This window comes from Salmo salar, chromosome ssa21, assembly GCF_905237065.1.
Source record: "Salmo salar chromosome ssa21, Ssal_v3.1, whole genome shotgun sequence".
Taxonomy (NCBI): domain Eukaryota; kingdom Metazoa; phylum Chordata; class Actinopteri; order Salmoniformes; family Salmonidae; genus Salmo; species Salmo salar.
Window position 1 is genome coordinate 43427501 of NC_059462.1, and position 26580 is coordinate 43454080.

Consider the following 26580-nt stretch of genomic DNA (forward strand, 5'->3'; position numbering starts at 1 on the left):
ACCCTACCTACAGTATACTGCTGCTACTGTCTATTATCTATCCTGTTGTCTAGTCACTAACCCTACCTACAGTATACTGCTGCTACTGTCTATTATCTATCCTGTTACCTAGTCACTTTACCCCTACCTACAGTATACTGCTGTTACTGTCTATTATCTATCCTGTTGTCTAGTCACTTTATCCCTACCTACAGTATACTGCTGCTACTGTCTATTATCTATCCTGTTACCTAGTCACTTTATCCCTACCTACAGTATACTGCTGCTACTGTCTATAATCTATCCTGTTGCCTAGTCACTTTACCCCTACCTACAGTATACTGCTGTTACTGTCTATTATCTATCCTGTTGCCTAGTCACTTTACCCCTACCTACAGTATACTGCTGTTACTGTCTAATATCTATCCTGTTGTCTAGTCACTTTACCCCTACCTACAGTATACTGCTGTTACTGTCTATTATCTATCCTGTTGCCTAGTCACTTTACCCCTACCTACAGTATACTGCTGTTACTGTCTATTATCTATCCTGTTGTCTAGTCACTTTACCCCTACCTACAGTATACTGCTGTTACTGTCTATTATCTATCCTGTTGTCTAGTCACTTTACCCTACCTACAGTATACTGCTGTTACTGTCTATTATCTATCCTGTTACCTAGTCACTTTACCCCTACCTACAGTATACTGCTGCTACTGTCTATTATCTATCCTGTTGTCTAGTCACTTTACCCCTACCTACAGTATACTGCTGCTACTGTCTATTATCTATCCTGTTGTCTAGTCACTTTACCCCTACCTACAGTATACTGCTGTTACTGTCTATTATCTATCCTGTTGTCTAGTCACTAACCCTACCTACAGTATACTGCTGCTACTGTCTATTATCTATCCTGTTGTCTAGTCACTTTATCCCTACCTACATGTACATAGCTACCTCAATTACCTTGTACCCCTGCTCATCGACTCAGTACTGGTACTCCCTGTATATAGCCATGTTATTACCTCGTACCCCTGTTCATTGACTCAGTACTGGTACTCCCTGTATATAGCCATGTTATTACCTCGTACCCCTGCTCATCGACTCAGTACTGGTACTCCCTGTATATAGCCATGTTATTACCTCGTACCCCTGAACATCGACTCAGTACTGGTACTCCCTGTATATAGCCATGTTATTACCTCGTACCCCTGCTCATCGACTCAGTACTGGTACTCCCTGTATATAGCCATGTTATTACCTCGTACCCCTGCTCATTGACTCAGTACTGGTACTCCCTGTATATAGCCATGTTATTACCTCGTATCCCTGTTCATCGACTCAGTACTGGTACTCCCTGTATATAGCCATGTTATTACCTCGTACCCCTGCTCATCGACTCAGTACTGGTACTCCCTGTATATAGCCATGTTATTACCTCGTACCCCTGAACATCGACTCAGTACTGGTACTCCCTGTATATAGCCATGTTATTACCTCGTACCCCTGCTCATCGACTCAGTACTGGTACTCCCTGTATATAGCCATGTTATTACCTCGTACCCCTGCTCATCGACTCAGTACTGGTACTCCCTGTATATAGCCATGTAATTACCTCGTACCCCTGTTCATCGACTCAGTACTGGTACTCCCTGTATATAGCCATGTTATTACCTCGTACCCCTGTTCATCGACTCAGTACTGATACTCCCTGTATATAGCCATGTTATTACCTCGTACCCCTGCTCATCGACTCAGTACTGGTACTCCCTGTATATAGCCATGTTATTACCTCGTATCCCTGAACATTGACTCAGTACTGGTACTCCCTGTATATAGCCATGTTATTACCTCGTACCCCTGCACATCGACTCAGTACTGGTACTCCCTGTATATAACCATGTTATTACCTCGTACCCCTGCTCATCGACTCAGTACTGGTTCCCACATATGCACTTGGCTGCTTTTCTTTCACTCTAAGGTCCAACTCATCCCAAACCATCTCAATTGGGTTGAGGTCGGGTGATTGTGGAGGCCAGGTCATCTGATGCAGCACTCTGTCACTCTCCTTCTTACATTTACATTTACATTTAAGTCATTTAGCAGACGCTCTTATCCAGAGCGACTTAATAGCCCTTACACAGCCTGGAGGTGTGTTGGGTCATTGTCCTGTTGAAAAACAAATGATAGTCCCACTAAGTGCAAAACAGATGGGATGGAGTATCACTGCAGAATTCTGTGACTGCCGGCTTCACTCTCTCAGTAGGAGCTTCTCTCTCTGACTGCTGGCTTCACTCTCTCAGTAGGAGCTTCTCTCTCTGACTGCTGGCTTCACTCTCTCAGTAGGAGCTTCTCTCTCTGACTGCTGGCTTCACTCTCTCAGTAGGAGCTTCTCTCTCTGACTGCCGGCTTCACTCTCTCAGTAGGAGCTTCTCTCTCTGACTGCCGGCTTCTCTCTCAGTAGGAGCTTCTCTCTCTCACTGCCGGCTTCTTTCTCTCAGTAGGAGCTTCTCTCTCTGACTGCCGGCTTCTCTCTCAGTAGGAGCTTCTCTCTCTGACTGCCGGCTTCACTCTCTTAGTAGGAGCTTCTCTCTCTGACTGCCGGCTTCTTTCTCTCTCTGACTGCCGGCTTCACTCTCTTAGTAGGAGCTTCTCTCTCTGACTGCCGGATTCACTCTCTCAGTAGGAGCTTCTCTCTCTGACTGCCGGCTTCACTCTCTTAGTAGGAGCTTCTCTCTCTGACTGCCGGATTCACTCTCTCAGTAGGAGCTTCTCTCTCTGACTGCCGGATTCACTCTCTCAGTAGGAGCTTCTCTCTCTGACTGCCGGATTCACTCTCTCAGTGGGAGCTTCTCTCTCTGACTGCCGGCTTCTCTCTCTGACTGCCGGCTTCACTCTCTTAGTAGGAGCTTCTCTCTCTGACTGCCGGATTCACTCTCTTAGTAGGAGCTTCTCTCTCTGACTGCCGGATTCACTCTCTCAGTAGGAGCTTCTCTCTCTGACTGCCGGCTTCTCTCTCAGTAGGAGCTTGTCTCTCTGACTGCCGGCTTCTCTCTCAGTAGGAGCTTCTCTCTCTGACTGCCGGCTTCATTCTCTCAGTAGGAGCTTTTCTCTCTGACAGTTTAGCACTAATGAAAGTCCACCAACCTCTTTGTCTATCGCTCAATGGCTGTAAAGCCACACTTACATACACACACACACACCTCCCTGTCTATCTCTCAATGGCTTTAAAGCTTCCCATAAACACATGAAAAGGGAATTTATCCTCAGCTGAACAAATTGCCCGCCCTCTGAGTTTGAGCCTGTGTGTTTGCGTGTGTGTGTTTGCATGTGTGTGCGTGCGTGCATGCCTGCGCGTGCTTGTCAGATTAGAGCTGTAATGAAGCCAGTCTAATGAGGCCTGGGGCTAATGTGTGAATGAGGCTCTGCTCTGACTGGACCTCTGCCATCCCTCCTCCTCTCACAATGGCTACATAAACACTATCTGTCTGTAGAGAGGCAGAGAGAGTGTGTGTTTCCCTATCTGCAGAACACACTCCTGCACAAACACACTCATGTTGTTACGCGGGGTGGAGCAGGTGAACTCAGGTGCAGACTCAGACGAGGAGACAGGGATAAGGTAACCAAGGTATTTATTGAAAAGTGGAGGGGGGTGCAGGCCAGGGGAGCTCTGGCGGGTAGCAGGGAACCAGGAACTGAGGCTGGGGCAAGGGTAAGCGGGTCCGGAGCGGAATTCAAGGAAGCAGTAGAGCGGGGGTCCAGGGCAGGGAAGCTGGACTGGCGAGAAGGACCAGAGTCAGAGCGAATGGAACTGTAGCGGAGAGAAAAGCAGCGTCAGGCTAGGGAAAACAGGCACCACAGGATAATAAGGTCTGTGCAGGAACAAACAGCTTGAAATGCAGACTGACGGAGCAGAGGTTACGATCTGGCAGCGTGGAAGTGGCAAGACTGAGTATTTGTAGAGGTCTTGATTAAGGAACAGGTTGCAGCTGGTGGGGATCTGCTCTGCCTCCAGCACACCTGTCTCCACACACACAATCAGAAACACCCACACAGAGAGAGAGAGAGGGAGAGAGCACTGGGGGAGTGGCAGCAGGTTAGGGAGACACAGGATGAGAAGTAGAGGGCGTGGAAGAGACAGATGTAACTCACGTATACAGTATATGCACTCAAATTCACATAATTCATATAGATACTACTGCCTCTTTCCACAAAGGTTTCCATGGTACCTGCATAGAGCTGTGTGTGTGTTTCTCTCCACTCCCAGGAGAGGCATTGGAGGTGTGTGTGTGTGTGTGTGTGTGTGTGTGTGTGTGTGTGTGTGTGTGTGTGTGTGTGTGTGTGTGTGTGTGTGTGTGTGTGTGTGTGTGTGTGTGTGTGTGTGTGTGTGTGTGTGTCCGTCCGTCCGTCCGTCCGTCCGTCCGTCCGTCCGTCCGTCCCTCTCCACTCCCAGGAGAGGCATTGGAGCTGTGTGTCCCTTCAGTGTTAGTGCAGAGAGAGACAGCGCTGCGTTATTAGTGCAGAGAGAGACACGCGGCGGTATTAGTGCAGAGAGAGACACAGCGCGGCGTTATTAGTGCAGAGAGAGAGACAGCACGGCGTTATTAGTGCAGAGAGAGAGACAGCGCGGCGGTAATAGTGCAGAGAGCGAGACAGCGCGGCGTTATTAGTGCAGAGAGAGAGAGAGACAGCGCGCCGTTATTAGTGCATAGAGTCTATATGATCCCATCTCTCGCCCTCTCCAACTCCCACCTCTCTGTCTCTTGCTATGTCACTTTGTGGATCCTTGAGCTGTAATGTGAGCTGGTGTGGATGAGTGTGTGAATTACTGTGTGTGTGTGTAGGTTTGGTAGAGAGTGTTGTGCAGAGGGCTATAATAGCGAGCCTGATGAGACGGAGAGAGCAGAGAGAGACCTCCACTTCGCTCCATTATAAGGCAGAGAGCTTTTAAACACCCATTCCCCTTCTGCCCCAGCCTGACTCTCATTCTATTGAATTAACCCCCATTTTCTCTGCAATTTGGCCCCGCCGTTACCATGGTTACACAGGCACTATCATGGTCCTTGTGTGTATGTGTGACATGACTCATCGTGTACATTCTGTTATCGTTCTCTATGAATCTCAACATGAACCTCAAATCTCCTTCCTGTCATGTTTTAATATACAATAAACCATTTCAACAGCTTTGCTGTTACAGGTCAGTACAGTGAGAGACAATGACACACAGCATTGAATTCTACTTTTTATTGGTGGGGCCACCCATACACAGTGCTGTAAATCTGCTAAATGGCATATATTATTACATTTTCTGAAAGGATCTGACTTATGGTTCCAAGAAAATTGCATAACTAAAATTGACAAAATGTTGGTCTTTCTCTCTCCCCAAAGAATCTTCCCCAGAGAAAACCTACTGCAACATATCCACCTGTACTCTCTGGCTGACCTGCAACAGGTAATACACACACTACACACATACTGTATAGTCTACACACTCATTGCAATCAATATACCACGGCTAAGGGCTGTTCTTGTGCACGACGCAATGCAGACTGCCTGGATACAGCCCTTAGCCGTGGTATACAGGCCATATACAACAAACCCTGAGGTGCCTTATTGCAATTATAAACTGTTTACCAACATAATTAGAGCAGGAACAAGAAATGTTTTGTCGTACTCGTGGTATACAGTCTGATATACCACGGCTGTTAGCCAATCAGCATTCAGGGTTTGAACATTCAGTTTACACGTGTCAGGACAATGCATTGCTGCTAGGACCAGCGTCTGTCTCTGCTTGGACTCAGACAGGCATGTGGAGCTAAAGCAGTCCCTCCCAGTGAAGAGGTGCTCTGTCTCTGCTCGGACTCAGACAGGCATGTGGAGCTAAAGCAGTCCCTCCCAGTGAAGAGGTGCTCTGTCTCTGACACCTCAACCTGCTATCAGCACCAGGCGCTGGGAGAAGAGCTCACAGTCAGAGGACAAATTGTCCTTTGCCAGTTACAGTGGGGAGCGTTTCCCTCAGCCCTCTCACTAGCAGTTTCTAGGCTGTTATGGAGGCATGAATAACTGTTATTGGGATGAGGGTTACTTTGGTTTGGCGTAATCTCTTGCCTCTCTCTCTCACCCCCTCTCTCTGATCCCCCTCCCCCAGCCTGGAGTTCTTCCACACTACTACTCTCCCATATCTCCCACCTTCCCCACCCAGCCCCCTCTACACCACCCAACCGCTCTCCCTCTCCCCTTCATGTTCCTCTCACCCTGGCCCGCTCACTAATTACAGACATTCAGAATCAACAAGCAGAAAAACTAGTGTGTTGAAGTCCACCATTCTTCCCTACATCCCCTGGCCTGACACTCTTCTCTCGCGCTCACTCTCTTTCTCTCTTTCCCTCGCGCTCTTTATCTTTCTCTCTCTCTATTGATCTCTATCATCGCTTACTCTCTCTCTGTGTGTCTTTCTCTCCCTCTCCCCTCTCTATGTGTGTCTTTCTCTCCCTCTCCCCTCTCTCTGTGTGTCTTTCTCTCCCTCTCTCTGTGTGTCTTTCTCTCCCCCTCCCCTTTCTCTCTCTGTGTCTTTCTCTCTCTCTCCCCTCTCTCTGTGTCTTTCTCTCCCTCTCCCCTCTCTCTGTGTGTCTTTCTCTCTCCCCCCTCTCTCTGTGTGTCTTTCTCTCCCCCTCCCCTTTCTCTCTCTGTGTCTTTCTCTCTCTCTCCCCTCTCTCTGTGTGTCTTTCTCTCTCTCTCCCCTTTCTCTCTATGTGTATTTCTCTCCCCCTCCCCTTTCTCTCTGTGTGTCTTTCTCTCCCCCTCCCCTTTCTCTCTGTGTGTCTTTCTCTCCCTCTCCCCTCTCTGTGTGTCTTTCTCTCTCTCTCCCCTCTCTCTGTGTGTCTTTCTCTCTCTCCCCTCTCTCTGTGTGTCTTTCTCTCTCCCCCCTCTCTCTGTGTGTCTTTCTCTCCCCCTCCCCTTTCTCTCTCTGTGTGTCTTTCTCTCTCTCCCCTCTCTCTGTGTGTCTTTCTCTCCCTCTCCCCTCTCTCTGTGTCTTTCTCTCCCTCTCCCCTCTCTCTGTGTCTTTCTCTCTCTCTCCCCTCTCTCTGTGTGTCTTTCTCTCCCTCTCCCCTCTCTCTGTGTGTCTTTCTCTCCCTCTCCCTCTCTCTGTGTGTCTTTGTCTCCCCCTCCCCTCTCTGTGTGTCTTTCTCTCTCTCTCCCCTCTCTCTGTGTGTCTTTCTCTCCCCCTCCCCTCTCTCTGTGTGTCTTTCTCTCCCTCTCCCTCTCTCTGTGTGTCTTTGTCTCCCCCTCCCCTCTCTGTGTGTCTTTCTCTCCCTCTCCCCTCTCTCTGTGTGTCTTTCTCTCCCTCTCCCTCTCTCTGTGTGTCTTTCTCTCCCTCTCCCCTCTCTCTGTGTGTCTTTCTCTCCCTCTCCCCTCTCTCTGTGTGTCTTTCTCTCCCTCTCCCTCTCTCTGTGTGTCTTTGTCTCCCCCTCCCCTCTCTGTGTGTCTTTCTCTCTCTCCCCTCTCTCTGTGTCTTTCTCTCGTTCTCCCCTCTCTCTGTGTGTCTTTCTCTCTCTCCCCTCTCTCTGTGTGTCTTTCTCTCTCTCTCCCCTCTCTCTGTGTCTTTCTCTCCCTCTCCCCTCTCTCTGTGTGTCTTTCTCTCCCCCTCCCCTCTCTGTGTGTCTTTCTCTCTCTCTCCCCTCTCTCTCTGTGTCTTTCTCTCCCTCTCCCCTCTCTCTGTGTGTCTTTCTCTCCCCCTCCCCTCTCTCTGTGTGTCTTTCTCTCCCTCTCCCCTCTCTCTCTGTGTCTTTCTCTCTCTCTCCCCTTTCTCTGTGTGTCTTTCTCTCCCCCTCCCCTTTCTCTCTGTGTGTCTTTCTCTCTCTCCCCTCTCTCTGTGTGTCTTTCTCTCTCTCCCCTCTCTCTGTGTGTCTTTCTCGCTCTCTCCCCTCTCTCTCTGTGTCTTTCTCTCCCCCTCCCCTTTCTCTCTGTGTGTCTTTCTCTCTCTCCCCTCTCTCTGTGTGTCTTTCTCGCTCTCTCCCCTCTCTCTGTGTGTCTTTCTCTCCCCCTCCCCTTTCTCTCTGTGTGTCTTTCTCTCTCTCTCCCCTTTCTCTCTGTGTGTCTTTCTCTCTCTCTCCCCTCTCTCTGTGTGTCTTTCTCTCCCCCTCTCCTTTCTCTCTGTGTGTCTTTCTCTCTCTCTCCCCTCTCTCTGTGTGTCTTTCTCTCTCTCTCCCCTCTCTCTCTTTACAGCTAATTGGCTTTCCATATTAACAAGCTGTTTCTTTTATTTCTCCTGAATAATCAAAGCTCGTTCATCAAGCCTGGCTTTTATTGTTTCACAGTGAGATTCAATAAAGACCGTCTCCCTGGCTAGTTATAGAGTAGACCCAGTCCTTCATGGAAAGCAGTAGTGCACTTGGCTCTATTTGCTATTGAAATCCCAACAAACACCTCCTATTCGGAGCAGCTTTTCTCTCTTTAAAGCAGTGTACCGTTTGCCCAGGGCCTGCCCAGAGGCTGGACTAGTTTGGCTACTGGCCCTTTTGTTGCTGCATAAAAACATTTTATGTTTTTCCAGTTGTGGGGTAGTGGAGAGATGGGCTTGTTGTAAAGTAGTGGGATGGTGGAGAGGTGGACTTGTGTAAAGTAGTGGAGAGATGGGCTTGTTGTAAAGTGGTGGAGAGGTGGGCTTGTTGTGTAAAGTAGTGGAGAGGTGGGCTTGTTGTGTAAAGTAGTGGAGAGGTGGGCTTGTTGTGTAAAGTAGTGGAGAGGTGGGCTTGTTGTGTAAAATAGTGGAGAGGCGGGCTTGTTGTGTAAAATAGTGGAGAGGCGGGCTTGTTGTGTAAAGTAGTGGAGAGGCGGGCTTGTTGTGTAAAGTAGTGGAGAGGCGGGCTTGTTGTGTAAAGTAGTGGAGAGGTGGGCTTGTTGTGTAAAGTAGTGGAGAGGTGGGCTTGTTGTGTAAAGTAGTGGGGTGGTGGAGAGGTGGGCTTGTTGTAAAGTAGTGGGGTGGTGGAGAGGTGGGCTTGTGTAAAATAGTGGAGAGGCGGGCTTGTTGTGTAAAGTGGTGGAGAGGTGGGCTTGTTGTGTAAAGTAGTGGAGAGGTGGGCTTGCTGTGTAAAGTAGTGGAGAGGTGGGCTTGCTGTGTAAAGTAGTGGAGAGGTGGGCTTGTTGTGTAAAGAAGTGGGGAGGTGGGCTTGTTGTGTAAAGAAGTGGGGAGGTGGGCTTGTTGTGTAAAGAAGTGGGGAGGTGGAGAGGTGGACTTGTGGGGTAGTGGAGATGTGGGCTTGTTGTAAAGTAGTGGAGAGGTGGGCTTGTTGTAAAGTAGTGGAGAGGTGGGCTTGTTGTAAAGTAGTGGAGAGGTGGGCTTATTGTAAAGTAGTGGAGAGGTGGGCTTGTAGTGGGGTGGTGGAGAGGTGGGCTTGTTGTTAAGTAGTGGAGAGGTGGGCTTGTTATGGAGAGGTGGGCTTATTGTAAATAAGTAGTGGGGTGGTGGGCTTGTTGTTAAGTAGTGGAGGGGTGGGCTTGTTGTAAAGTAGTGGAGTGGTGGGCTTGTTGTAAAGTAGTGGAGAGGTGGGCTTGTTGTAAAGTAGTGGGGTGGTGGGCTTGTTGTAAAGTAGTGGAGAGGTGGGCTTGTTGTAAAGTAGTGGAGAGGTGGGCTTGTTGTAAAGTAGTGGGGTGGTGGGCTTGTTTTGTGAAGTAGGGGAGAGGTGGGCTTGTTGTGTGAAGTAGTGGAGAGGTGGGCTTGTTATGGAGAGGTGGGCTTATTGTAAATAAGTAGTGGGGTGGTGGGCTTGTTGTTAAGTAGTGGAGGGGTGGGCTTGTTGTAAAGTAGTGGAGTGGTGGGCTTGTTGTAAAGTAGTGGAGAGGTGGGCTTGTTGTAAAGTATTGGGGTGGTGGGCTTGTTGTAAAGTAGTGGAGAGGTGGGCTTGTTGTAAAGTAGTGGAGAGGTGGGCTTGTTGTAAAGTAGTGGAGAGGTGGGCTTGTTGTAAAGTAGTGGAGAGGTGGGCTTGTTGTAAAGTAGTGGAGAGGTGGGCTTGTTGTGTGAAGTAGTGGAGAGGTGGGCTTGTTGTGTGAAGTAGTGGAGAGGTGGGCTTGTTGTGTGAAGTAGTGGAGAGGTGGGCTTGTTAGGGAGGTGGGTGAAGTAGTGGAGTGGTGGGCTTGTTGTAAATTTGTGGAGGGGTTGGCTTGTTGTAAAGTTGAGGGTGGGCTTGTTTTAATAGTGGAGTGGTGGGCTTGTTGTTAGTGGAGAGGTGGGCTTGTTTTAAAGTAGTGGGGTGGTGGGCTTGTTGTAAAGTAGTGGAGAGGTGGGCTTGTTGTAAAGTAGTGGAGAGGTGGGCTTGTTGTGTGAAGTAGTGGAGAGGTGGGCTTGTTGTGTGAAGTAGTGGAGAGGTGGGCTTGTTGTGTGAAGTAGTGGAGAGGTGGGCTTGTTGTGTGAAGTAGTGGAGAGGTGGGCTTGTTGTGTAAAGTAGTGGAGAGGTGGGCTTGTTGTAAATTTGTGGGGAGGTTGGCTTGTTGTAAAGTGATGGGGTTTTAGAGAGGTGGACTTGTTGTGGAGAGGTGGGCTTGTTTTAAAGTAGTGGGGAGGTGGGCTTGTTTTAAAGTAGTGGGGAGGTGGGCTTGTTGTAAAGTAATGGGGTTTTAAGAGGTGGACTTGTTTTTAGTGGGGAGGTGGGCTTGTTTTAAAGTAGTGGGGAGGTGGGCTTGTTTTAAAGTAGTGGGGAGGTGGGCTTGTTGTAAAGTAGTGGGGAGGTGGGCTTGTTTTAAAGTAGTGGGGAGGTGGACTTGTTTTAAAGTAGTGGGGAGGTGGACTTGTTTTAAAGTAGTGGGGAGGTGGACTTGTTTTAAAGTAGTGGGGAGGTGGGCTTGTTGTAAAGTAGTGGGGAGGTGGGCTTGTTTTAAAGTAGTGGGGAGGTGGGCTTGTTTTAAAGTAGTGGGGAGGTGGGCTTGTTGTAAAGTAGTGGGGAGGTGGGCTTGTTGTAAAGTAGTGGGGAGGTGGGCTTGTTGTAAAGTAGTGGGGAGGTGGACTTGTTGTAAAGTAGTGGGGTAGTGGAGAGGTGGGCTTGTTGTGGAGGACTGAGCACTGCCATGTAGATGCTAATTGTATTGTGTGCCATGCAGCGCTGGTCCTGCCAACGACCTACAAACAACTGGAGGAGACAAAAGGGCATTGAGGGACCCGGCCCGGACTGGCTCAGCGGCCACGGTGACACACACTTACGTGCAGGGAGGCAGATTCCCACACTGACACCCTGGCATGCAGCATATGCAGGACACAAACTATGTAGTAGCCACCCTGATGTAGCCACAAGGACTCTCTAGTATAGACACCAACACTTTCACATAGACATCATGCAGGCATAGACACAGGCAGTATTCCCATGTATGCCCTTACACTGTCACTGGGTTAGGGGCATGTTGGTCATCTTGAGAACTGTTGGTAAATTATAATTATGCTGTTTTTTCCTAAGTGGAAGATATTGCACGTATTTCTGCATTAAAGAAAAAAACTCAAACACGACTGCCTCTCTTTCCCACACCACACACAGGCATTCTCACTCTCTCTCTCTCACACGTTAGTCCATAATCACTCTATACGTCTTCTGTAATCACTCTATACGTCTTCTGTAATCACTCTATACGTCTCCCGTAATCACTCTATACATCTCCCCGTAATCACTCTATACGTCTCCCCGTAATCACTCTATACGTCTCCCCGTAATCACTCCATACGTCTCCCGTAATCACTCTATACGTCTCCCGTAATCACTCTATACGTCTCCCGTAATCACTCTATACGTCTCCCGTAATCACTCTATACGTCTCCCGTAATCACTCTATACGTCTCCCGTAATCACTCTATACGTCTCCCGTAATCACTCTATAGGTCTCCCGTAATCACTCTATACGTCTCCCCGTAATCACTCTATACGTCTCCCCGTAATCACTCCATACGTCTCCCCGTAATCACTCTATACGTCTCCCGTAATCACTCTATACGTCTCCCGTAATCACTCTATACGTCTCCCGTAATCACTCTATACGTCTCCCGTAATCACTCTATACGTCTCCCGTAATCACTCTATACGTCTCCCGTAATCACTCTATACGTCTCCCGTAATCACTCTATAGGTCTCCCGTAATCACTGTATACGTCTCCCGTAATCACTGTATACGTCTCCCGTAATCACTCTATACGTCTCCCGTAATCACTCTATACGTCTCCCGTAATCACTCTATACGCTCTCCGCCCCGTAATCACTCTATACGTCTCCCGTAATCACTGTATACGTCTCCCGTAATCACTGTATACGTCTCCCGTAATCACTCTATACGTTTCCCGTAATCACTCTATACGTCTCCCCGTAATCACTCTATAGGTCTCCCGTAATCACTCTATAGGTCTCCCGTAATCACTCTATACGTTTCCCGTAATCACTCTATACGTCTCCCCGTAATCACTCTATACGTCTCCCGTAATCACTCTATACGTCTCCCGTAATCACTCTATACGTCTCCCGTAATCACTCTATACGTCTCCCGTAATCACTCTATACGTCTCCCGTAATCACTCTATACGTCTCCCGTAATCACTCTATACGTCTCCCGTAATCACTCTATACGTCTCCCGTAATCACTCTATAGGTCTCCCGTAATCACTGTATAGGTCTCCCGTAATCACTGTATAGGTCTCCCGTAATCACTGTATACGTCTCCCGTAATCACTGTATACGTCTCCCGTAATCACTCTATAGGTCTCCCCGTAATCACTCTATACGTCTCCCGTAATCACTCTATACGTCTCCCGTAATCACTCTATAGGTCTCCCGTAATCACTGTATAGGTCTCCCGTAATCACTCTATACGTCTCCCGTAATCACTCTATACGTCTCCCGTAATCACTGTATACGTCTCCCGTAATCACTGTATACGTCTCCCGTAATCACTGTATACGTCTCCCGTAATCACTGTATAGGTCTCCCGTAATCACTGTATACGTCTCCCGTAATCACTCTATACGTCTCCCGTAATCACTCTATACGTCTCCCGTAATCACTCTATACGTCTCCCGTAATCACTCTATACGTCTCCCGTAATCACTCTATACGTCTCCCGTAATCACTGTATACGTCTCCCGTAATCACTCTATACGTCTCCCGTAATCACTCTATACGTCTCCCCGTAATCACTCTATAGGTCTCCCGTAATCACTCTATAGGTCTCCCGTAATCACTCTATAGGTCTCCCGTAATCACTCTATACGTTTCCCGTAATCACTCTATACGTCTCCCCGTAATCACTCTATACGTCTCCCGTAATCACTCTATACGTCTCCCGTAATCACTCTATACGTCTCCCTTAATCACTCTATACGTCTCCCGTAATCACTCTATACGTCTCCCGTAATCACTCTATACGTCTCCCGTAATCACTCTATACGTCTCCCGTAATCACTCTATACGTCTCCCGTAATCACTCTATACGTCTCCCGTAATCACTCTATACGTTTCCCGTAATCACTCTATACGTCTCCCCGTAATCACTCTATAGGTCTCCCGTAATCACTCTATAGGTCTCCCGTAATCACTCTATAGGTCTCCCGTAATCACTCTATACGTTTCCCGTAATCACTCTATACGTCTCCCCGTAATCACTCTATACGTCTCCCGTAATCACTCTATACGTCTCCCGTAATCACTCTATACGTCTCCCTTAATCACTCTATACGTCTCCCGTAATCACTCTATACGTCTCCCGTAATCACTCTATACGTCTCCCCGTAATCACTCTATACGTCTCCCGTAATCACTCTATACGTCTCCCGTAATCACTCTATACGTCTCCCGTAATCACTCTATACGTCTCCCGTAATCACTCTATACGTCTCCCGTAATCACTCTATAGGTCTCCCGTAATCACTGTATAGGTCTCCCGTAATCACTGTATACGTCTCCCGTAATCACTGTATACGTCTCCCGTAATCACTGTATACGTCTCCCGTAATCACTCTATAGGTCTCCCCGTAATCACTCTATACGTCTCCCGTAATCACTCTATACGTCTCCCTTAATCACTCTATACGTCTCCCGTAATCAGTCTATAGGTCTCCCGTAATCAGTCTGTCACTCACTAGTAGACAGACTCTCCTCTCTGCACACTGGGGGCTGGTGGTAATCCTGTTTGGTGAGTGGGGTGGCAGGGAGCGTGTCATCCAAACAGAGCTCACCATGTCTTTATGTGGGTAATCCGGGTGGCTTTCTTAGCATCACTAATGGAGGTTCCAGGCCTTCATCAGGGAACACTAGAGAGGGATAACGTAGCGGGTGTTAAATAGAGGTTTTAGGGGATTAAGTGTTTTGGACCACAAAGCCCCCTGCACGGGACAGGGCCAGAGGGGTGTGACTTTATGGGATGTGAGGGACGAGGAGGATTTGGGGAGGGTGAAAGAAGTTTGGGGTGGTTTGTTCCAGGAACAGTCACAATGACACTGCAGCTGTAGGCAGGACAAACAAACGGTGGCCCCTCTCCACTCTGTTCTGCCACCCCTTCTTCAGACCAGCTCTGGGTGGAGGGTAACTTCTCTGAGGAGAATGTATCCACCTGGTTGGCAGATGGGGAGCCCTAGTGCTACTGCCATCCAAAGCATCCCCCTGTGCATTCATACCTCTCCCGCCATTTATTTTCCTTCCTTTAATTCCACTCTCTCCCTCCTCTCTCCCTCCCTCAGTTTCCCTTAATCTCCCTCTCTCCCTGTCCACTGAGCATCAGTCACAGTCAGAACCCAGAGTGGTGTGGTGCCAGTCGTTCCATTCAGCTTAGCTAAATGATGGACTGTCTAAATTACCCCTAGTGTCAGAGTTGATCAGGGGGAGCATATATCATCTGGACTAGGCTAGGGGATGAGGCTGGCCGGCTGCTCGGCCTGGCTGGCTGGTTTATTGCTCGGCCTGGCTGGCTGGCTGCTCGGCCTGGCTGGCTGGCTGACTCCCTACCTGCTCCACACTACACACAGCCTTTGATTGGTGGGCAGCAGGCTGACTCATGTCACCATTCTAAACAGCTTTATTCACAGTGTTGTATCTCTCCCAGAATGGAGGGAACACAGCCTCTGGGATCGAGGGATGGGGGGCTGTGTTTTCAGCCACTGCTTCAGGTGTTACTGTATAAGGACTGTTCTTGGTTGTCGCCCATTCTTTAGGTCAGGGATCATCAACTAGATTCAGCCGCGGGATGATTTTTGTGTTGAGTGGATGGTCAGGGGGCTAGAACATAATGACAAATCATTTGTAAACTGCAAATTGACCACAAGAAGCACAAACAGATATAATATTTTACTTAAACGTACTCATTTCAAACTTAGCTTACATTTGTATGCAATCACATACAGTACCAGTCAAAAGTTTGGACACACCTACTCATTCCAAGGTTTTTCTTTATTTTTACTATTTTCTACATTGAAGACATCAAAACTATGAAATAACACATATGGAATCATGTCGTAACCCAAAAAGTGTTAAACAAATCAAAATATATTTTATGTATATTACATTTTACATGATGTAATGTCTTTCTCTGTCCAAACCATACAGACAACCTCCCCCTCCCCTGCAGAGCATCCATCTCCAGTAGGAGTGGGGGTTGGGGTGGTCTCCTTCTCCCTCTCCTTCCCTCTGCCCCTCTCTCTCTCTCTTTCTCCTCATTTCTCCTTCTCTTCTCTCCCCCAGGCTGAAGAATGCCTGGCAGGCCCTTTAATTGGTGCAGCCGGGGCGCTGCCAGGTGTAGCCACTTGTCTCAGCCTCCCTCAGTGTTCTCTGGAGGTCCACTCAGGCGGGGCCCCTTCCCTTCCCCAGACCCATTCAAAGGGGCCACAATGCTCTCTCTACCAGGCCCCCAAGATTCAAAGGCCCTGCTGGTTTTTAACTACGCACCCCCCGGTCCAGTAAATGGTGTTCACATATCATTTTTTTTGCTAAAACGGCCCCTCAAAAAAAGGACTTCCCCCTCGGTTACCCCCCAACACCTCCTTCCCAGGCCACTCCAGCCTCCAGTTCTTTCTCCCAGGGCCTTTATTAGTTTTGTGAATTCCTGACGAACTCTTGTCCATCTCTTTGCAGTGGCTCCCGTTGGGACCTGTATCAACAGTGTTTGTCCTCCCCAGGGAAAATTCTCCTGTCTTGTTCTCTCTCTATAGTACAATATATGACTGCAGGGAATTATTGTAGATGGGAAATATAATGGTTGCTTTAGAATGAGAATTTAGAAAATGTTTCATTTTTATTCAATAACATGTAATTAGGAAAATGTACTATATTTTTTTCCCTCCCTCTCTCCCTACAGGTGATAGATGGGAAGCTTGCTCCCTTCCTCTCCAAGGTAATTAAGTTTGCCAGTTCCCACGTCTACAGCTGCAGCCAGTGCCGAGAGAAGGGTTTCATCTGTGAGATGTGTCAGAATGGACAGGTCATCTACCCCTTCCAGGAGAGTGCTACTAAGAGGTGAGTCCCCTGTATGCACAGATCTAGGATCAGCCCAATATCCCACTAACCCGCAACCAGGAAATGGCGGAGCGATTCGGGGAAATGCAGAAAACTGATCTTAGATCATGATGGCATCCTGGAAGAATGAATGGAGTAAAGAGGAGTGTGTCTCTATCTCTTGTTAGTCACACCAGCTGGAAGGAGCACGGGTGACAGGGACATGGCACCGTGCTGGAGAGGAGCAGTTAATCCTCCTTGCACCTTGCTCTGTCCCTGTCACTGTCCTCGTCTCCTTCTGCCTGAGCCTTATGACATGCTACTGAGAAGGAATGGCCCTCTCACCTCAGGGAGGTTTGATGTTTCACTGATAAGGAATGGAGATGAGGAGAGGACAGAGAGGAGGTCAAGAAGGAGGAGATGACAGAGAGGAGGTCAGGAAGGAAGAGGAGAGATCAGGAAGGAAGAGGAGAGGACAGATGAGGTCAGGAAGGAAGAGGAGATGACAGAGAGGAGGTCAGGAAGGAAGAGGAGAGGTCAGGAAGGAAGGAAGAGGAGAGGACACAGAGGAGGTCAGGAAGGAGGAGGAGAGGACAGAGGTCAGGAAGGAGGAGGAGAGGACAGAGAGGAGGTCAGGAAGGAGGAGGAGAGGACACAGAGGAGGTCAGGAAGGAGGAGGAGAGGACAGAGGTCAGGAAGGAGGAGGAGAGGACAGAGAGGAGGTCAGGAAGGAGGAGGAGAGGACAGAGAGGAGGTCAGGAAGGAAGAGGAGAGTACAGAGGAGGTCAGGAAGGAAGAGGAGAGGACAGGGAGAGGAGAGGACAGAGGAGGTCAGGAAGGGAGAGAAGAGGACAGAGGTCAGGAAGAGGAGAGGACAGAGAGGAGGTCAGGAAGGGAAAGGAGAGGAGGTCAGGAAGGGAAAGGAGAGGAGGTCAGGAAGGAAGAGAAGAGGACCGAGAGGTCAGGAAGAGGAGAGGACAGAGAGGAGTTCAGGAAGGAAGAGGAGAGGACAGAGGAGGTCAGGAAGGAAGAGGAGAGGACAGAGGAGGTCAGGAAGGAAGAGGAGAGGACAGGGAGAGGAGAGGACAGAGGAGGTCAGGAAGGGAGAGAAGAGGACAGAGGTCAGGAAGAGGAGAGGACAGAGAGGAGATCAGGAAGGAAGAGGAGAGGACGGAGAGGAGGTCAGGAAGGGAAAGGAGAGAGGAGGTCAGGAAGGAAGAGAAGAGGACAGAGAGGTCAGGAAGAGGAGAGGACAGAGAGGAGTTCAGGAAGGAAGAGGAGAGGACAGAGGAGGTCAGGAAGGAAGAGGAGAGGACAGAGGAGGTCAGGAAGGGAGAGAAGAGGACAGAGGTCAGGAAGAGGAGAGGACAGAGAGGAGTTCAGGAAGGAAGAGGAGAGGACAGAGAGGTCAGGAAGGAAGAGAGGACAGAGGTCAGGAAGGAAAAGAGGAGGACGGCGTGGAGGTCAGGAAGGGAGAGGACAGAGTAGAGGTCAGGAAGGAAGAGGACAGGGTGGAGGTCAGGAAGGGAGGACAGGGTGGAGGTCAGGAAGAGAGGACGGGGTGGAGTTCAGGATGCGAGAAGGCAGGGTGGAGGTCAGGAAGGGAGAGGACAGAGTGGAGGTCAGGAAGGCTAGAGAGAGAGAGAGAGAGAGAGAGAGCGCTCTAGGCTAGAGACAGAGCGAGCATTCTAGGCTAGAGAGAGAGAGGGAAGGAGAGAGAGAGCGCTCTAGGCCAGGGAGGGAGGGAGGGAGGGAGGGAGGGAGGGAGGGAGGGCGAGAGCTCTAGACCAGAGAGGGAAGGAGAGAGAGAGAGCGCTCTAGGCCAGAGAGGGAGGGAGGGTGAGAGCTCTCGGCCAGAGAGGGAGGGAGAGCGAGAGCTCTAGACCAGCGAGGGAGAGCGCGAGCTCGAGGCCAGAGAGGGAGAGTGCGAGAGAGCTCTAGGCCAGAGAGGGAGAGGGAGCTCTAGGCCAGAGAGAGAGGGGGAGAGAGGGCTCTAGGCCAGGGAGGGAGAGCGCGAGAGAGCTCTAGGCCAGAGAGGGAGAGGGAGCTCTAGGCCAGAGAGAGAGGGGGAGAGAGGGCTCTAGGCCAGAGAGGGAGAGGGAGGGGGAGAGAGGGCTCTAGGCCAGAGAGGGAGAGGGAGAGAGAGAGAGAGCTCTAGGCCAGAGAGAGACCTGCTCCTCTCCTGGTCTGGTTGTGTCAGCTTTACCACCCCATTAATAACATAACCTTGGACACTCAGTCAGTTTGCCCGCTATATATACAGTGGCTTGCGAAAGTGTTCACCCCCTTGGCGTTTTTTCAATTTTGTTGCCTTACAACCTGGAATTAAAATGAGATTTTTGAGGGGGTTTGTATCATTTGATTTACACAACATGCCTACCACTGAAGATACAAAATATTTTTTATTGTGAAACTGAAGACTTCAGCGTGCATAACTATTCACCCACCAAAAGTCAATACTTTGTAGAGCCACCTTTTGCAGCAATTACAGCTGCAAGTGTCTTGGGGTATGTCTCTATAAGCTTGGCACTTCTAGCCACTGGGATTTTTGCCTATTCTTCAAGGCAAAACTGCTCCAGCTCCTTCAAGTTGGATGGGTTCCGCTGGTGTACAACAATCTTTAAGTCATACCACAGATTCTCAATTGGATTGAGGTCTGGGCTTTGACTAGGCCATTCCAAGACGTTGAAATGTTTCCCCTTAAACCACTCAAGTGCTGCTTTAGCAGTATGCATGGGGTCATTGTCCTGCTGGAAAGTGAACAGGTTTCCCTCAAGAATTTCCCTGTATTTAGCGCCATCCATCATTCCTTCAATTCTGACCAGTTTCCCAGTCCCTGCCGATGGAAAAACATCCACACAACATGATGCTGCCACCACCATGCTTCACTGTGGGGATGTTGTTCTCGGGGTGATGGGAGGTGTTGGGTTTGCGCCAGACATAGCGTTTTCCTTGATGGCCAAAAAGCTACATTTTTGTCTCATCTGACCAGAGTACCTTCTTCCATATGTTTGGGGAGTCTCCCACATGCCTTTTGGCAAACACCAAAGATGTTTGCTTATTTTTTTCTTTAAGCAATGGCTTTTTTTTCTGGCCACTCTTCCATAAAGGCCATCTCTGTGGAGTGTACGGCTTAAAGTGGTCCTATGGACAGATACTCCAATCTCCGCTGTGGAGCTTTGCAGCTCCTTCAGGGTTATCTTTGGTCTCTTTGTTGCCTCTCTGTTTAATGCCCTCCTTGCCTGGTCTGTGAGTTTTGGTGGGCGGCCCTCTCTTGGCAGGTTTGTTGTGGTGCCATATCCTTAAAAAAATAATAATAATGGATTTAATGGTGCTCCGTGGGATGTTCAAAGTTTCTGATATTTGTTTATAACCCAACCCTGATCTGTACTTCTCCAAAACTTTGTCCCTGACCTGTTTGGAGAGCTCCTTGGTCTTCATGGTGCCCCTTGCTTGGTGGTGCTCCTTGCTTAGTGCAAACTACGGTTTGCAGACTCTGGGGCCTTTCAGAACAGGTGTGTGTATGTATGTGTATATATACAGTTGAAGTCGAAAGTTTACATACACTTTGGTTGGAGTCATTAAAACTTGTTTTTCAACCACTCCACACATTTCTTGTTAACTAACTATAGTTTTGTCAAGTCGATTAGGACATCTACTTTGTGCATGACACAAGTAAGTTTTCCAACAATTGTTTACAGACAGATTATTTAACTTATAATTCACTGTATCACAATTCCAGTGGGTCAGAAGTTTACATACACTAAGTTTACTGTGCCTTTAAACAGTTTGGAAAATTCCAGAAAATGTTTAGATACTTCTGACATCATTTGAGTCAATTGGAGGTGTACCTGTGGATGTATTTCAAGGCCTACCTTCAAACTCAGTGCCTCTTTGCTTGACCTCATTGGAAAATCAAATGAGTCTGGTTCATCCTTGGGAGCAATTTCCAAACGCCTGAAGTACCACGTTCATCTGTACAAACAATAGTATGCAAGTATAAACACCATGGGACCACACAGCCGTCATACCGTTCAGGAAGGAGACGCGTTCTGTCGCCTAGAGATGAACGTATTTTGGTGCGAAAAGTGCAAATCAATCCCAGAACAACAGCAAAGGACCTTGTGAAGATGCTGGAGGAAACAGGTACAAAAGTATCTATATCCACAGTAAAACGAGTCCCATATCGACATAACCTGAAAGGCCGTTTGGCAAGGAAGAAGCCACTGCTCCAAAACCGACATAAAAAAAAGCCAGACTACGGTTTGCAACTGCACATGGGGACAAAGATCGTACTTTTTGGAGAAATGTCCTCTGGTCTGATGAAACAAAAATAGAACTGTTTGGCCTTAATGACCATCGTTATGTTTGGAGGAAAAAGGGGGATGCTTGCAAGCCGAAGAACACCATCCCAACCATGAAGCACAGGGGTGGCAGCATCATGTTGTGGGGGTGCTTTGCTGCAGGTGGGACTGGTGCACCTCACAAAATAGATGGCATCATGAGGAAGGAAAATTATGTGGATATATTGAAGCAACATCTCAAGACATCAGTCAGGAAGTTAAAACTTGGTCGCAAATGGTTCTTCCAAATGGACAATGACCCCAAGCATACTTCCAAAGTTGTGGCAAAATGGCTTAAGGACAACAAAGTTAAGGTTATTAGAGTGGCCATCACAAAGCCCTGACCTCAATCCTTTAGAACATTTGTGGGCAGAACTGAAAAAGTGTGTGCGAGCAAGGAGGCCTACAAACCTGACTCCGTTACACCAGCTCTGTCAGGAAGAATGGGCCAAAATTCACCCAACTTATTGTGGAAAGCTTGTGGAAGGCTACCCAAAACGTTTTACCCAAGTTAAACAATTTAAAGGCAATGCTACCAAATACTAATTGAGTGTATGTAAACTTCTGACCCACTGGGAATGTGATGAAAGAAATAAAAGCTGAAATAAATAATTCTCTCTACTATTATTCTGACATTTCACATTCTTAAAATAAAGTGGTGATCCTAACTGACCTAAGACAGGGAATTTTTACTCTGATTAAATGTCAGGAATTGTTTAACACTGAGTTTAAATGTATTTGGCTGTATGTAAACTTCCGACTTCAACTGTAGATATGTATATATACTGAGATCATGTGACACTTAGATTGCACACAGGTGGACTTTATTTAACTAATTATGTGACATCTGAAGGTAATTGGTTGCTCCAGATCTTACTTAGGGGCTTCATAGCAAAAGGGGCAAATACATATGAACGCTCCAGTTTTTAATTTTTTCGAATTTTTTGAAACAAGTAATTTTTTTCATTTCACTACACCAATTTGGACTATTTTGTGTATGTCCATTACATGAATTCCAAATAAAAATCAATTTAAATTACAGGTTGTAATGCAACAAAATAGGAAAAACACCAAGGGGGATGAATACTTTTGCAAGGCACTGTATACGCTGTTAACCATCAAGAGGTGCCGAATTGGATTCTATTGGACTGGTGCCCCGTTTTGGTGCAAATGTCATAACCAATGCTATAGATCAAATCAAAGTTTATTTGTCACGTGCGCCGAATACAACAGGTGTAGACCTTACAGTGAAATGCTTACTTACAGGCTCTAACCAATAGTGCAAAAAAAGGTATTAGGTGAACAATAGGTAGGTAAAGAAATAAAACAACAGTAAAAAGACAGGCTATATACAGTAGCGAGGCTATAAAAGTAGCGAGGCTACATACAGACACCGGTTAGTCAGGCTGATTGAGGTAGTATGTACATGTAGATATGGTTAAAGTGACTATGCATAAATGATGAACAGAGAGTAGCAGTAGCGTAAAAGAGGGGTGGGGGGGGCACACAATGCAGATAGCCTGGTTAGCCAATGTGCGGGAGCACTGGTTGGTTGGCCCAATTGAGGTAGTATGTACATGTAGATATGGTTAAAGTGACTATGCATATATGATGAACAGAGAGTAGCAGTAGCGTAAAAGAGGGGTTGGCGGGTGGTGGGTGGGACACAATGCAGATAGCCTGGTTAGCCAATGTGCGGGAGCACTGGTTGGTTGGCCCAATTGAGGTAGTATGTACATGTAGATATGGTTAAAGTGACTATGCATATATGATGAACAGAGAGTAGCAGTAGCGTAAAAGAGGGGTTGGCGGGTGGTGGGTGGGACACAATGCAGTTAGCCTGGTTAGCCAATGTGCGGGAGCACTGGTTGGTTGGCCCAATTGAGGTAGTATGTACATGAATGTATAGTTAAAGTGACTATGCATATATGATAAACAGAGAGTAGCAGCAGCGTAGAAGAGGGGTTGGGGGGTTGAGGGGGCACACAATGCAAATTGCCCAGGAAGCCATTTGATTACCTGTTCAGGAGTCTTAAGCCTTGGGGGTAAAAACTGTTGAGAAGCCTTTTTGTCCTAGATTTGGCACTCCGGTACCGCTTGCCATTTGGTAGTAGAGAGAACAATCTATGACTGGGGTGGCTGGGGTCTTTGACAATTTTTAGGGCCTTCCTCTGACACCGCCTGGTGTAGAGGTCCTGGATGGCAGGCAGCTTAGCCCCAGTTATGATCTGGGCCGTACGCACTCCCCTCTGTAGTGCCTTGCGGTCGGAAAGCCGAGCAATTGCCGTACCAGGCAGTGATGCAACCAGTCAGGATGCTCTCAATATTGCAGCTGTAGAACCTTTTGAGGATCTGAGGACCCATGCCAAATCTTTTTAGTTTCCTGAGGGGGAATAGGCTCTCTTCACGACTGTCTTGGTGTGTTTGGACCATGATAGTTTGTTGGTGATGTGGACACCAAGGAACTTGAAGCTCTCAACCTGTTCAACTACAGCCCCGTCGATGACATATGTTGAGTCTGATGCATTCCATAATCATGCTCTACAATAATGTGTATTCCAATTTGTCTCTTTTGACCTTTCAAAATGTCACTCTAAATGTTGTTCTTTTCAGACACAGTAGATGCTTTCACCATTCTATGTTCCATACGTTTTAGGATGCAATCTCATCTTTTCTTCTAGTCATTGAGATACTTACAGTGCTTTCAGAAAGTTTTCACAGCTCTTGACTTTTTCCACATTTTGTTGTGTTACAGCCTGAATTTAAAATTGATTACATTTAGATTTTGTGTCACTGGCTTACACACAATACCCCATGTCAAAGTGGAATTACTTTTGTTCATTAAAAGATGAAATGTCAATAAGTATTCAACACGTTAGTTATGGCAAGCCTAAATAAGTTCATGAGTAACAATGTGCTTAATTAACAAGACGCATAATAAGTAGCATGGACTCACTGTGTGCAATAACAGTGTTAACATGATTTCTGAATGACTACCTCATCTCTATAACTCACACATACAATTATCTGTAAGGTCCCTCAGTCCTGCAGTGAATTTAAACACAGATTCAGCCACAAAGACCAGGGAGGTTTTCCAATGCCTCATGAAGAAGGGCACCTATTGGTAGATGGGTAAAAAAAATTGACATTGAATATCCCTTTGGGCATGGTGAAGTTATGAATTACACTTTGGATAGTGTATCAATACACCCAGTCACTACACATATTCAGGCGTCCTTCCTAACTCAGTTGCCGGAGACGAAGGAAACCCCTCAGGGATTTCAACCATGAGGCCAATGGTGATTTTAACCCAGTTACAGAGATATTAATGGTTGTGATAGGAGAAAACTGAGGATGGATCAACAACATTGTAGTTACTCCCCATACTAACCTAGAAGGAAGCCTGTACAGAATACAAATATTCCAATACATGCATTCTGTTTGCAACAAGGCACTTAAGGAACTGCAAAAAATGTGGCAAAGAAATTAACTTTGTCTTGAATACAAAGCGTTATGTTTGGGGCAAATCCAACACATTACTACCAGTACCACCCTTCATATTTTCAAGCTTTGTGGTGACTGCATCATGTTATGGTTATGCTTGTCATTGGCAAGGACTAGGGAGTTTTTTTAGGATAAAAAGAAAGAATAGAGCTAAGCACAGACAGAATCCAAGAGGAAAACCTGGTTCAGTCTGTTTTCCACCAGACACTGGGAGACAAATTCACCTTTCAGCAGGACAATAACCTAAAACACAAGACCAAGACGACATTGAATGTTCCTGAGTGGCCGCGTTGTCTTAAATCAGCGGGAAAATCTATGGCAAGACTTCAAAATGGCTTTCTAGCAATGATCTACAACCAACTTGACAGAGTTTGAAGAGTTTTAAAAATAATAATGTGCAAATATTTTCCAATCCAGGTGTGTAAAGCTCTTAGAGACTTACCCAGAAAGACTCACAGCTGTAATTGCTGCGAAAAGTGATTCAAACATGTCTCAGGGGTGTGAATACTTATGTAAATTAGATATTTCTGTATTTCATTTTCAATAAATGTGCACTTTGCCATTATGGGGTATTGTGTTTAGATGGGGGAGAAAGAAATCCATTTAATCCATTTTGAATTCAGGCTGTAACACAACAAAATGTGGAATAAGTCAAGGGGTATGAATACTTCCTGAAGGCACTGTATGTAGTAAAGATGCATATGTATTGCTCAGCGGATGGATGGATGGATGGATGGATGGAATGATGGATGGATGGATGGATGGAATGATGGATGGATGGATGGATGGAATGATTGATGGATGGAATGATGGAATGATTGATGGATGATTGATGGACTGATGGAATGATGGATGGAATGGATGATGGACTGGTGGTTGGATGGATGGATGGAATGATGGATGGATGGAATGATGGATGGATGGATGGAACGGTGGATGGATGGATGGATGGATGGATGGATGGATGGATGGATGGATGGATGGATGGATGGATGGATGGATGGATGGATGGATGGAACGGTGGATGGATGGATGGAATGATGGATGGAGAGACAGCCACCTGTGTAGTATGCTGTCCTGTCCTATAGATACCTGGCAGGATGGCAACAGGTGATACATCTTAGACAGACAGGGCTGAACTGAACAGGGCCATTACATTTTATCCACATTTTTACTATAGTGATGTTTTCCCTCTGATTTACCATACATTTCTGACATTGGTGAAATCGACCAACCTACAATCACCACAGATTGTTGTTGTATTTTGGTGTGTGTGATCCAGATGTGATGTCTGCGGAGCAGTGTTCCATACAGAGTGTCGTCAGAAGGCCCAGCCATGTCCACGCTGCGTCCGCAGGGAGCTCCACCACACGAGACCCTCGTCCTCCTGGAGCCCTAACGACGATACACCAGGCTGCTTCACAATGCCCTACCAGGACACCTGATCACACACAATATACTTCCGGAGATACACGCACACACAGAGAGAAACATCGGACCCACTCCACAGAGCTGCTCTTACCAAAGTCTGTGTGTGTGTGTGTGTGTGTGTGTGTGTGTGTGTGTGTGTGTGTGTGTGTGTGTGTGTGTGTGTGTGTGTGTGTGTGTGTGTGTGTGTGTGTGTGTGTGTGTGTGTGTGTGTGTGTGTGTGTGTGTGTGTGAGAGAGAGTGAGTCGGCCAGGATACACAGTAACAGAAGTGTCGATGACTAAGAGAGGATCATGCTCTCTGACACACCTGCTTTTTGATCTGACATCACTCTCACCTGGGAGAGATTGACACTAACGCAACACCCACTGGAGAGGAACTACTCTGCTTTTTAGCCTCTCTGCTTTCTGCATGAGAAACACTCTTTTCACGCCACTTTAAACAGCTATGACCGGAAGCAGGGCTTGGAACCAAAATGATTTTTCAATCATTTCGTTCTGAACAGAACCACTCGTTTTTTCGTTCCATTCCGCTGTTCTGATCTGCAAAATAAAGTTCCAAAAAGTACTGGTTTATATGGTTCTTTAGTTCCTTTTTAAACCTCCGAAATGTATACAGTACCAGTCAAAAGTTTGGACACACCTACTCATTCCAGGGTTTTTCTTTATTTTGACTATTTTCTACATTGTAGAATAATAGTGAAGACATCAAAACTATGAAATAACTCATATGGAATCATGTAGTAACCAAAAAGAGTTAAACAATCGGTGGCTACTTTGGTTACGACATGATTCCATATGAGTTATTTCATAGTTTGATGTCTTCACTATTATTCTACAATGTAGAAAATAGTCAAAATAAAGAAAAGCCCTGGAATGA

At 47.2% G+C, this 26580-nt stretch overlaps 1 protein-coding gene across 1 annotated transcript in view; it reads left to right on the plus strand.

Moving 5' to 3' along the window:
• LOC106582373 (pleckstrin homology domain-containing family M member 3-like) overlaps positions 1-26273 on the plus strand; it is a 79203-nt gene extending 52930 nt beyond the window's left edge. The window contains 3 exon segments of the mRNA XM_045704396.1: positions 5215-5430; positions 16290-16447; positions 25556-26273. Coding sequence (XP_045560352.1) covers positions 5215-5430; positions 16290-16447; positions 25556-25718 — 537 coding nt within the window. The 3' untranslated portion in view covers positions 25719-26273.
• Positions 26274-26580: the final 307 nt, after the last annotated feature.